General features: G+C 39.0%; 2 protein-coding genes across 4 annotated transcripts in view; both read left to right on the top strand.

Moving 5' to 3' along the window:
• The window catches only part of cluha (clustered mitochondria (cluA/CLU1) homolog a), a 35005-nt gene extending 29776 nt beyond the window's left edge, over positions 1 to 5229 (top strand). For all 3 annotated transcript variants that reach the window (XM_084065053.1, XM_084065054.1, XM_084065055.1), the window contains exons 25-27: positions 1605 to 1739; positions 2441 to 2514; positions 4338 to 5229. In XM_084065053.1, coding sequence (XP_083921179.1) covers positions 1605 to 1739; positions 2441 to 2514; positions 4338 to 4467 — 339 coding nt within the window. In that variant the 3' untranslated portion in view covers positions 4468 to 5229. The remainder of the gene's footprint in view (positions 1 to 1604; positions 1740 to 2440; positions 2515 to 4337) is intronic.
• Positions 5230 to 9486: 4257 nt separating this feature from the next.
• LOC311049894 (lissencephaly-1 homolog A-like) overlaps positions 9487 to 12623 on the top strand; it is a 61428-nt gene continuing 58291 nt past the window's right edge. Inside the window, exon 1 of the mRNA XM_084063808.1 lies at positions 9487 to 9645. The gene's annotated coding sequence lies outside the window, so the exon portion shown is untranslated. The remainder of the gene's footprint in view (positions 9646 to 12623) is intronic.

Genomic DNA, 12623 nt, shown 5'->3' with positions numbered 1-12623 from the left:
CATCACCTCAGGGCTTCAGCACACATTGGAATAAGATAGACACAGACACAGTCGGAGATCTCCGTCACATTTTACTTGGTACCAAGGAGACAATGTACAGCTTTACCTGAATCATTTCTGGAGTACAACTCACTTTACATTGTCATTTATACAAGGAAACAGGAGAGACAGAGAAGCTAGCAGGGAGGCGTGACCAAAAGTACTTAAAAGTATCAGATTACTCTGAGTAATCTATACTGAATGTAATTTATAACAGCGTACAGGCAGAGCAAACTGGGAGAGAGAACTCCAAGGCTGCAGGGAGTGAACTGATAACAGAGGAATGCAAACATCTGTAGCTTACATGGACCTGGTAACAATAACAAACCATTCAATATTGGCCCTCTCCTCCTCTCAGTACAAGCACAAAAGAAATGAACATTTATGCATTAATTATATGAACACAACATTATATAAAACTGAGAATCGGCTCCGTCAGCTACCTTTTGGGGATTTTTTCAATTCCTACTTTTTATGTATAATGGATTTTGGGTCTAGCACCCCACTGAGAAAACCCATTGTTAATGCGCAACCTCTTTTTCTTATTTACTGAGTATTGTCTGTTTGACACTTACTGTATACAGTAGCACATGGAAGAAGTGTCTTTCCCAAAACATTTGTGCCTATTTGGACAATAAACTATTTGCTATGCGGTCCTGGACTTGTATTGTCATTTTATTTTATTATTATAATTGTATTCAATCTTTTGAGGATCAGCCCCCCCTGTGAGTTTAAATCATGGGTGGGAAACAACCTCTTTTTTGATCTACCAGTTGATCACTCTATTGAGGTGATCAATTGGGTTGATCAAAAAGAGTCATTATTAACCATTATTGTCTGATGAGCATAAAACTTACCTTATTATTCATATAAAATTATTGACTCATTCTTTGTTAGGTTTTATTATTAAATAGACATATTTTATGCTTGTGTTATTCTAAGTTGGCAGCCTTATAATAAGACGACAAGACGTAAAAGCAATGGTGGTTTTCACTGTCTAACACTGAGTGATCACATCAGCCTTGGAAAACAGCCATGTCATCATGTGCAAGAAAGGTTTTCCCCCCCTGGTTTATAGGATTATGAAAGTGGATTGAGCAGGTTTCAGTCCATTACACCTGGATTTAAGTTGTCAGTCGCCATGACTGATTTCAGTCATTTGTATTCCAATAGAAGCCAGCATGTCTTCTATGGAAGCATGTTGCACAGCAAAAATGGCCTCTACAAGCTCTCGATGCGTCTGTGATGCATAGCGAGCTTGTAGATCGGCTATTTTCGGTTAAACCCTAATGGTCTCGGATATTTCATAAAAGCAACGGTTATAAAGCCTCAGTCTGACATGTCTTCACCAGCTTGGCAGTATGTAGAACAGCAGGAACAATATTACTAAAACATTATAATTTTACATATTGTGTTGTTTAGGAAACAGCGAGTGTGGGGGGGCTCCTTGCACACTGTGTCACAAATCGCACATTGGGACACCATTTTCGTTGAGATGATTATTTTTGCTCTAATCCATGATTAGGGTAAATGTGCTGATGAGATGGTTGCTTTGCCCTCCTCAGGTGGGCGAGGCCCATGAGAAGACCAAGGAGAGCTCAGAGTACCTGAAGTACCTCACCCAGCAGGCTGTGGCTCTACAGAGGACCATGAATGACATCTACAAGAACGGCTCCAATGCTAGCATCATGCCCCTTAAGGTGACCATTTATAATCTGGACGTTTTTATTGTACTGCAGGCTTAAATCATTAAGCCTGCAAGGTTTTGCGATGACGCTTCTATTTTTGGGAGTGTTGTTTTTATAACGCATTCAATCCAGGAACGCATCTACAAATGTCTTCTAAATCCTAACAGGTTTCTGAAAAACATATGTTTCTATATCAGTGGTTCTCCAACTTTTTCTTGTCAAGGACCCCCATATCAAAATATTTAGTTCCAGGGACCCCCAGCAGCAAAGATTTGAGTAACAAATGTTCGATTTAAAAAAATATATATATATATTTAAAGATTTGCACAAATCTTCACGATTTTTCAAAAGATTGCTATGAGCTTGTAGATCTGCTATTTTTGAGTGACAAAGTATAGAAATAATGGTCATAGCTAAAACCTAAAATGACACCGATGCGTTCCCGGATTGAATGGGTTAAGTTATACTCAGTAGTGTGATGGTGTCGCTTGGCGGAAAGAACAGATCTACAAGCTGACAACCCAAGCGACACCATCATGCGATGGAGTTCAGGTTGGTGGATTTGTGTAACAGTTATTCTCTTTCTTACTGTTTATTTATTTGTTATTGTTTGTTTGAGGAACCAAAACCACGTTACTCTTATGTTCTTGTATGTATATAGTGTAACAATCAAAATGTTGAATCAGTCTGTGACATAGTTTCATGTGTTGTAGTTCACAGCTCCTAGCATGGCTAGTGTCCTTGAACAGCTCAACATCATCAATGGCATCATCTTCATACCTCTCAGGTAAAGTGAGAAAACGCTATGTCAATAACCACCATCTCCTATTTCCAATTGTATTTGTTTCCTCATGATGCAACACTGCATCACAATCAACCACTTCAATATACATTGTTGAATAGTCTTGCGTAGCCAAATGATCCGAGGTCTCCGCCTAGGCGCCTACTGATGCATCTGGGGAAATCTAGATTACGGTAAATGTATGGGCTTGAACGGTGGAGCAAACAAGCGCTAACAAAACCTGTGACCACTGCTTTGAAAACCAATCCTGATACTGTCCAAATATGAAGGACTGACCTGAAGTCTTTGTATTGGTTCTGCAACGCTATTATTATTTTTTAGCGGCGCTAGCCGCTCTATACCTTTAGGTATAGAGCGGATCCTGCTCTATACCTGACTTTGTCCGTGTTCACCGTCAACGTTCTGATTGGTCAGACACGTCAACAAAGTGATTGGTCAAGCTTCACGTGACACGTGGCTATAAACACATTATAAACACATATCGATGACAAAATGTATCAAAGGCGCCGCTACCTTCACACAGGGTGTGATTTTTTAATTTCCGAATTGTTTCCACCCAGTTTTAGCCCTTTCACTGAATTTAGATGTCACCCCACGTATCGGTAGGCTGGAGATCTCTGGTTGTCTGTCTATGCGAAATTGTACGACGATAGTTAAATAGCTATTAAAAATGTATCTACAAGCTGTGAGCTTGTATATCTGCTATTGCAATTTTCTTTTTTTACATTTTAGCCTTTAACAACATATTACCTGCCAATCACGAGTATAACCGTTGTTGAAAAAATACCCCGTTACCTGCCAATCACGAGTATAACCGTGTTTTTTGTCTCCGCCAGGAGACATTGTTTTCACTTTCCACATGTCAAGCTAACATTGGTCAAGCCTCACGTGACACGTGACAATACGGTGAAATAGTGTGGTCTGATTGGCTAGTGACGTATAGCGGCCTATAAATACATGTGTCACTTTGAAAGAGTTTTAGCCTCTTTCAAAGTGAGGTAAGACAGGAATAATCACGAAATGGCGGATACTGTAACAATTGGATAGGACACTTACACAGACAGGACAGATAGGACACTTATACAGACAGGACGGATAGGACACTTGTACAGACAGGACACTTACACAGACAGGACGGATAGGACACTTACATAGACAGGACGGATAGGACACTTATACAGACAGGACGGATAGGACACTTATACAGACAGGACGGATAGGACAGTTATACAGACGGATAGGACACTTGTGTCATGTTACTTTGACACAGTAACATGTTCTATTTTTTGTAAGAATTAGAACATAAGAATTAGAACATTCCCAACATTCCCAACACAAGTCTGCTGGCGGAGACTTGTGCTCCGAGGAGCACTTTTTATTTTTTATTTTTTTTATTTTCAATTTATCCCCACAGAACCAGAGATATAGCCATCCAAAGATTTCTAGCTCCATTCACTCCTTGGTTAACTTATTACTTTAAAATCCTGTATCTCGGCTCCTGTGTTTTTTGTTTTTAACATTGGCAGTGGGGGAAGTAAAAAAAAAAAGACCTCTGGCAGGGAATGTGTTAATGACGTTCAAAGAGGATAAAAACAATTAATCCTTGTTCAGCAAGTCAATAGAATGTGTTCCAGTTATGACTGAGAATAGTGCTAAAAATATTTGTTTTCAGATGACTGCGAAATCGGTACAGATGACCGTGTTGACATACCGACACACATACACATTCACCAGTGTCAGGTGCCATGTGATAAAAAAACAACAACATCCTGATATTGATTTGCTGTATGTGTCCTCCTCTCTTCCAGCCAAAAAGACCTTGAGAATCTGAAGGCAGAGGTTCAAAGGCGACAGCAACTGCAGGAGTCGGGGAGAAGTGAAGAGCTCACTGAGGACAGCTCGCTGGAACTGGACGACAAAATCCCCATCGACGATTAATGTCCCTCCGCGTGTAGCTACTTGTCTGTTTAAGGGGGGAAGCAGCGCTGCAACGGCCATCTCACTGAGCCTGTTGTCCCCAGAACTGAGTTGTCTAAATCAACAATTAAATCGAGGCGGGGGAAACGAAGGGGGTCGCAGGGCGGTTCAAGAGAATATCTGTAGAATAACTGGTTGGCAGAGAGGTAAAGAAGGAACACAGTTGTCCTACAATGTAGGAAAAGAGAGGAAAGAGTGGGAAATTAAAAGAATATAGAATCCAAGTAATTGTGCAATCTGAAACAAACACAAAAAAAAAACCTAAACAAAACCCAGGCCCAAGAAGTTGATGACAGATCGGAATGACTGTCACTTCCTATCTGCTGCTTTAACGTATGTTTGGCGTGAGAAGGGTGAGAGAGAGAGCGAACGCAGCTGTAAAAGGGAGACCAAGGATGACCATGACATTGTATACCAGAGCCTTATCCACTGTCCCACTACCCCCCGCCCCCCCGCCCCCCCCACCCCCTCTTCACACACACACACACACACACACACACACACACACACACACACACACACACACACACACACACACACACACACACACACACACACACACACACACACTTCAATTCAAAGGAGCACACACACACCCCTGCCCTCATCTTTCATCTTTAAAGCACTCAGAGCCCAGGACCACATTTTGCCCCTCCACTCCCTAAAGGGTCTCCAAGACACCGGGCCTTAGTCTTTCACTGTGGCTAACCCCCCCCCCCCCCCTCCCCCTTCCCAAATTAGATGGTGCTTCGGGTTGTCCCACACTCGCACCCTGTCCCAGAACTCAGGGGTAACTTCTAACTGTGCACTAAGACCAAGAGAAGTCACTAAATGATTCGATTTTTGCACGTGGGGGTGGGGTGCTTTAGAATTTAAATTACCTTCTCAATCACTGGTTTCCTTGAGCCTCTTCAACAATGACTCATTATGTTAGGTTGTATTTTTTTTTCCTTTTGTCTACATTAATTAATTTAATGAATTGTGTGTGTATATGGTTTGATCCTGGGTGGGTGGCTTGTGTGCACCTATGCTTCGTTTCTGCACACACAAGAAGGTGACAACGTTTGTGAGCTTTTTTTCAACCGATTTGATCATTTGATTTTGTTACACGTTTTAAGTAAATAAAACGGATGATCTTTTTGTAAACATGCACAGGAGGGAGGGAGGGAGAAGAAGAAGAAAAAGCCATTTTAAGGTCTGTCAGTTAGCAGTTAATTTAAGCCATGTCTGTTTTATAGAAAATGTATGAAAGTGGAAAAGGTGTATAAATCTATATAGTGTTGGATTCACACAGGTACATGATCATGATGTTAATGGAAAATGCAGATTTAAAAACGTCCAGCTTAGGCTTGAGCAGTAGATTTAACTAAGAAAAAAGGTGTATACTAATATATATCGTCAATGTCGGGTGGAAACCTCGTTATGTCCAAAACTGTTACTTTTCAGAATTCTAATTCAAAAACAGCAGAAGTAGCGGATCTAAGTTCAAAAGAAGTTCAAAACACAAAGTTAGAATATATGGAGATAAAAGGTTTCTGCCCGACAGAAACTATACATATATATATATACACACAGTATAATATTAGTAGCTGTGTTCAATCTTCTATTTTTCCACTTTGAAAGAATACATGCATGTATGTTTATATGTATGTGTGGCAGTTTGTCTTGGTGTCGTCCAAAACAAAACCTGTTGGCCAGGAATGTGGGATTGTACTGCTGCTGTATAGGTTATAGGTGAGCCATGACTATCCAAATGTTTTATTTTTCTACACATAGTAAAAAACAAAATACATACATAGGATGGCTTTTATTCAAACAACACTCATGGTCAGCAATATTGTAAATCTGCTTCTCACCCTTTTAGACAGGATGCTGTAGACTGGCTGCATTGTTGACGTTTGTTGTCATTATTCCAAGAGAGTTTTCCATTGTTTTTGGTCACTTCATCCTCTGGGTTGCAATTATAGCAGAAACCGAGCCAGGAGTGTCTTTTTTTTTTCTTCAGCAGTATTTAGTGCACTTTCTAGTGCTGTTTGGACATGGAACAGAACAGAAAACGGTACCACCAAAACGTGGCTAAAAGAAGGGCTGCTTCAATGTAATGTACCAAAAAAAAAAGGACTGATAAAGGTTTTGTGTGCGCCTGTATACATGCAGTGTTCCTCCCTCGCATTGTTTCTAAGTTGTTGCCGTGTCTAAAACGTTATTGTGATTAAAGCAATAGAGATGGTGCTGCAAATTATATTTTTTAGAACTGCAGCTTTTTACTTGTGTGTAAAAGAGATGGACTGATGATGTACTGGATGCATTGCCTCCTTGTAAGAGATTCTTGTGAAAATTAAAAAAAAACGAAGGCAAGCTCCCGTGACTGGGGGAGTGAACAGTTAGTACAGTGATTGTCTTGATGATTCAATTTGATGCATTTATAGCAGATCATGGTGTGTAATTTGTGCCTATTTATGCTTCAGAATGGAAGTGATATTGTTTTGTTAACTGGTGAAAAACCATGGCACAAAAAATGGCTTTTCTGGTTTCCTTCCATAATTGTTTTTCCATAAGATTATTAATTTGTTTTGAGGTGCAGTTTATGTCTACATTTTCTATCCAAATACAGAACCTCTTCCTTTTCAGGTCCATTGTACCAGTAATGGCCATGGGGTGGCACACTAGAGGCAGTGTCCTTGTTTTTAAAGCAATGGTCTCCTATCTGGCAGGGGTCATTCCTGAACTGGTGTTCAAGAATACACATGGCCCTCAATCAATTTGATTGGAACAATAGGTGGAGAATGTGCCTATCCCCGAATTGATTTTGAACAATGACGGTGACCATTCTACCCTCAAAATGGAAAGGGGATCTACCTCTTGAATATGTTGACATCCGAGGATAAATTTGTTTAGGGATTTTGACAAACAGTTCATGTTAGAATAATCTAAGAGTAATCAAACTTTTTATTTTGCTTAACATGTTATTTTCATGGTTCATATAATTCATTTTTCTGTGTTTAATTTGATTGAAATAGTCTTCAACCATATAGTTAATCATATTTCTGTTAATAAATGTGATAGATATGCATACTTGGAGCTGATTTGTAATTAGATGTTCCAGGTTTAGTTCCTTAGTTTAACACATTTGATAACAGATCTGTGGTTTACTTATGAAAGAGGAAAGAAAGGTTACCAATTCAGTTTACTAATAATAATTCAATGCCCCTTTCCCTCTAATTGCATTGAGAATGCACTGAATGTTTTCAAGGACTTAAGTAATACAGAATTGAAGTAAGTGAAATATTTGCCAAACAATATGAACACTAACTTTACAAATATTACTTGTTCATACAGTTGCTGGTTTTTAAATTGGCCTCCTGTCACAAAGCTTCATCCAAACTATTGATAAATGAATGAATGATTGATTAAACTGTTATCCCCCTCTACAAGATTTTTTTAATCTGATTTAAGAGACATTTTCTCAGACACTAATGGTCATTTCATAGGAAATTTTGCAAAAAAAACCCAAACACAATTGGCATCCCACAGTTGAAGTTACTGTACGCACTTTCTACTCCCATTCATCTTGCATTGTTGTATGTATTACGCTCAAAACAGTGATTGTAGATGAGGGTTATCTTTCTGTTTTCTCAACTGCACTACACAGGCCTAGTGTTTGAGTCTGCTTCCCCCTGCTGTGTGGTACCTGTCTGTTGCTCTTTACAAAATAACTATCTAATTATTTTTTTGGTCTGAGTATGTTTTTGTATTAAAATAAACAAAGGAAAACTAACATTTCGGTTTTGACTTTTATCTTAACTGGCTGATCCGTTTAACCTGTGTTATTACACTTTGAAATTGTGTATCATAATGGAGCTACAATTCTACAAGTAAATGCATTCTTGCTTCCATCAGAACAATGAGCAGTGGTGCCAGAATGCCTTTAAAGAACTTATTTGCACACTACATAAGTCACACAGCACCCAATGTTCCTCTTTTAAGCCAGTGGTTCTGGAACATTGTTATATGAAGTAAGGACCCCTAAATAGATCTGTATAGGTTGTGTGGACCCCCAAGGGAAAATATGTTGTGCCAGTACATAATCCAACAACTACTTATATACTGGACTAAGTGGGGGGTTAGTGTAGAGAGTGAAACCTTTTATCTGAACAGTCATTCTTATGTCTCTTGGGATAACTTCTAGACGGTGGAAAAATGTATCTGATTTTGCTGGGGACTTGATTGATTGATTGATTGATGTACTTTATTTAGTAAGACATGAAACAACAGTAGCCTACATGGAACCCCCTCAAGGTCTATTGATTTACAGTTCTGAATGAAGGCAAGTCAATTGCCTTGTGCAGTAATGGTAAACGGTAGTATTCATCTCTTAATTACTTATTTCATTATTTATGATACAATGTTTTTTTTGTTGTTTTTGTTTGCCATTTAGCACATTATTATAAGTGGCACATACACTTTATAGTTAGCCTTTTAAAGTTATTTAATAGCAGTGGTGGAAAAAATACTCACTTTATTTCCTTGGAACTCTGAATTTACTTGAGTAAAAGTACAAAAGTATTTGAATCAAAATGTAGTTAAAGTACCAAAAGTAAAAGCACTCTATGCGACGTTGTGAGCTTGTAGATCTGCAATTTTCATATGGCCTAAATGTATGAATGTACAAAGTAACTCAAGTTTTCAAATAAATGTAGTGGAGTAAAAGTACTAGGATCCGAGATGTAGTGGAGTAGAAGAAGTAAAATGATTGGAAATTGGAAATACTCAAGTAAAGTACAAATACCTCAAAATTGTACTCAAGTACAGTACTTTTAGTTACTTTCCAACACTGCTTTTAATTAATGGTCATATATTTTGATGACGCCACAAGGGCGTGCGCGCGCCAGGAAGAGAGCGCGAGCGAGCTCGCGGCGCGCGCCACGACGAGCTCGCTCGCGCTCGTCGTGGCGCGCGTGCCCGATCCCACAGGCTGAATGCGGTAGGCGGAAAAAAAACACACAAGACGTCCGAGTCGGTCACAACAAGCAGAGCAGATCTACACCAGATCACCCTGTTTAGGATCCCTTATTGTCGCGTCCTGGAGGCTCGTGGTGGCGCTTCACAGCTCTGGGGTGATTTAGGACGAACCGGAGGGTGAGTTTGAGTGGTTTTAGGAGTCCTAAAGCGTTGTTTTATTGAATAAATGTAGGTTTGTAAAATGACGTGATGTGGCTGTAATGTGGATCTGGTCCAGAGCGTTAGTGAGTTCTCTCTAACGCTCTGCCAGGCGCGCTGCTCTGCTCATAGACCGAACATTACACTACCGTGCGAGGTCTCCGACTTTAGTTAAAAATAATCACATTATTTTGCTACTTTCCGAAACAAAGGCAGTTTTGTGTTGTTGAAAGTATATTCTCCAAGGTGGGAAACCTCTCAGGACCCCACCTTCTCTGTATAATACACTTTTTGGGCAGAAAATAGAATATGTCCGCCAGACGGAAATTATTGTATTTACTCCACTGCGCCCTCTACAGATCTAGTCAATGGTCATTTATATTGACCAGATCTGTAGAGGGCGCAGTGGACCAAATACAGTAATGTCCATCTGGCGGACATATTTTATGTTCTGGCCAAAACGTGTATTATACAGAGAAGGTGGGGTCCTGAGAGGCTTCCCACCCTGAAGAAGAGACTTTCAACAACACAAAACTGCCTTTGTTTCGGTGAGTAGCGAAATAGTTTAGTTTATTCTGACTAAAGACGGAGACCTTATGGTAGTGTAATTTTCGGTCTATGAGAATAGCGTCACGTCAGATAGAACGCTTTGGACCAGAGCTAGCTGTAATGTTTCTCTACTGGCTGCTGCGCCTCCTTTTTCTCTCTCTGTCTCAAAATGGCGGCCAGAACTGGACAGGAGTTAAACTCACTACTAGTGTCATAATAATATACATAAGTATAAGTATGTATATGACAACATTAGCATGTTTACCACGTTTATAATGACATTACGTGGTTTTATACTAACTGTATAATAATATAAAGTGTTTTTAGTAGGGCCGAGGAGTATTTTAGACCGGCTTTTATAGAGGAGAGATGCCATTAAGTGGAACGTGACCTATATTTAGTATTTATTTGTACAGTGGTGTAAAGTAAGCACATTTACTCAAGTACTGTACTTAAGTACAATTTTGAGGTATTTTTTTTTTACTTTACTGGAGTATGTTTTTACTTCTACTCCACTACATCTCAAAGGCAAATATTATACTTTTACTCCACTGCAATTATATGAAAACTAGTTATTAGAGACTTTGTAGATTTTGACTATTATTACAAAACATACATTAACCACTTCAGCCCTATATATTCGGCTATTTGAAAATAGCTGATCTACAAGCTCACAATGCGTTTCAAAATATTTGTATACATTTGATAACTTATTAATTTGAACATTATGCATAATGACTACTTTCTACTTTGGGTATTTTAAGTACATTTTACTTACGTAAAAAATGTGAGTACTTTTTCCACCACTGGGTTGTGGTTCTGGTTGGATATAGATTCCAGTATCATAGATGGATGGTTATCTAAAGTCAAAACCTAATCTGAAGCCTAGCCAAAAATAGCAGATCTCCAAGCTCACGACAAGCGACGCGTCGTGAGCTTGGATATCTGCTATTTTTGCATAATATTTATTTGGCATGGACAGAAAATCGTCATTTTCGTGACAAAAATATTTAGATTAATACGTATTTTTAAGTTGAACATGTGTCGTTTTTATGGAATATAAATAATGTTATACCATCCCATCAGCAATGCTAAACAAAGTTAGCAGAGGCTAACGGTTTTTAAGACAGAAATGAGGCGTGTGTGTGTGTGTTGCAGTCCTACATGCTATTGTAAACATGACTGCAGATGGATGTAGAATAGTGTGTTGTATCATGATGATGATGATGATGACGACACATGTCATCAACTCCAGCTTTGATGTGACATGTTGGTGTCACAACATTGTCTTGTCCATCTCTCTCTCCCTGTCTGTCTATCTCTCTCTCTGTCTCTGTCTCTATCCTGTTTAGATACATTTTCATCATCATGACTTCAGCTCATGTTCATGTGGTTGGTTGGCTTGTAGGAGGATTTGAAAATCAGGGTGGAGCACGTTGAATATATTCACAGTCCATCAAATACTACTGTATCTGTTTCTTCTCTAGCTCAGGTCCACACTGGACTATTTTTCTTCTATAACTCTGATATATAGAGCATTTTTACTGCATATTATGTAGTCTATATCCTTCTAAGATGTGTTGACGACCAGCGTCTGGTTGTGGATATCACCAAAAACGGAATCCTTGTATCCAATGACTGCTTTATGTATTTTATTATCTTGGAGGCTCAGGCTATGCCTGAAAGGATTATGCTGTACAGTAGCTGATGCAGATACAGTCATGTGATTTTGCTGTTGAAGAGATATTGAAGTCTTGTGAAAAAAACTTCTCGCTCTCTTCAGCAGGTACTGTAAGATGGGCATTGTAGGTTTTCAATACCATTCTGGTTGAATAAGGCTTTGTGACAATTATGATGTTGGCTAGCTCGTATTTTCTGTCTGCACTCTGCCGGTCACAATAATGTTTGTAAATATATATGTTTATTTGAATAATACATGTTGTTGTTTCCCCTCCTTCCCACTCCTTCCTGAGCCAAATGTTTAATATATTTCTTCTGCAGTGTTTGTACTACAGGTGAATAATGTGAACTAATGACAATCTATACTAAATTAATACAATTATGGCCATGGTAGTATTATTTAAAGCAAACCTTGTTTGAAAATTCTTAGAAAAATGTCTTAACCAAATGGCATGTAACTGATTGTAACCTGCCTAATATGAATTTATGTTGTTGTTGTCATTGCCACTTTGTCACAATACAAAGACTAATCAGTGGTCATGTCATAGACTGAAGATGTTCAGAAAATGTAACAAAACCAGCATCAAAGACTGAGGAGAATGTTTTGAATGCTCCAAATGTCCTAACAGGGTGCATAAGGTGCCTCCATAATTTGTGTTGCTCTGGCCTGACCTGGATTCTGGCTGCTGTTCAGAAAATAAGTGTTCTTCATGTTCTTGACATGCATG

Source organism: Gymnoscopelus microlampas (genome assembly GCF_963454915.1).
Source record: "Gymnoscopelus microlampas genome assembly, chromosome: 8".
In the NCBI taxonomy this organism is placed as follows: Eukaryota; Metazoa; Chordata; class Actinopteri; order Myctophiformes; family Myctophidae; genus Gymnoscopelus; species Gymnoscopelus microlampas.
This window is presented reverse-complemented; position numbering and strand designations above follow the sequence as displayed.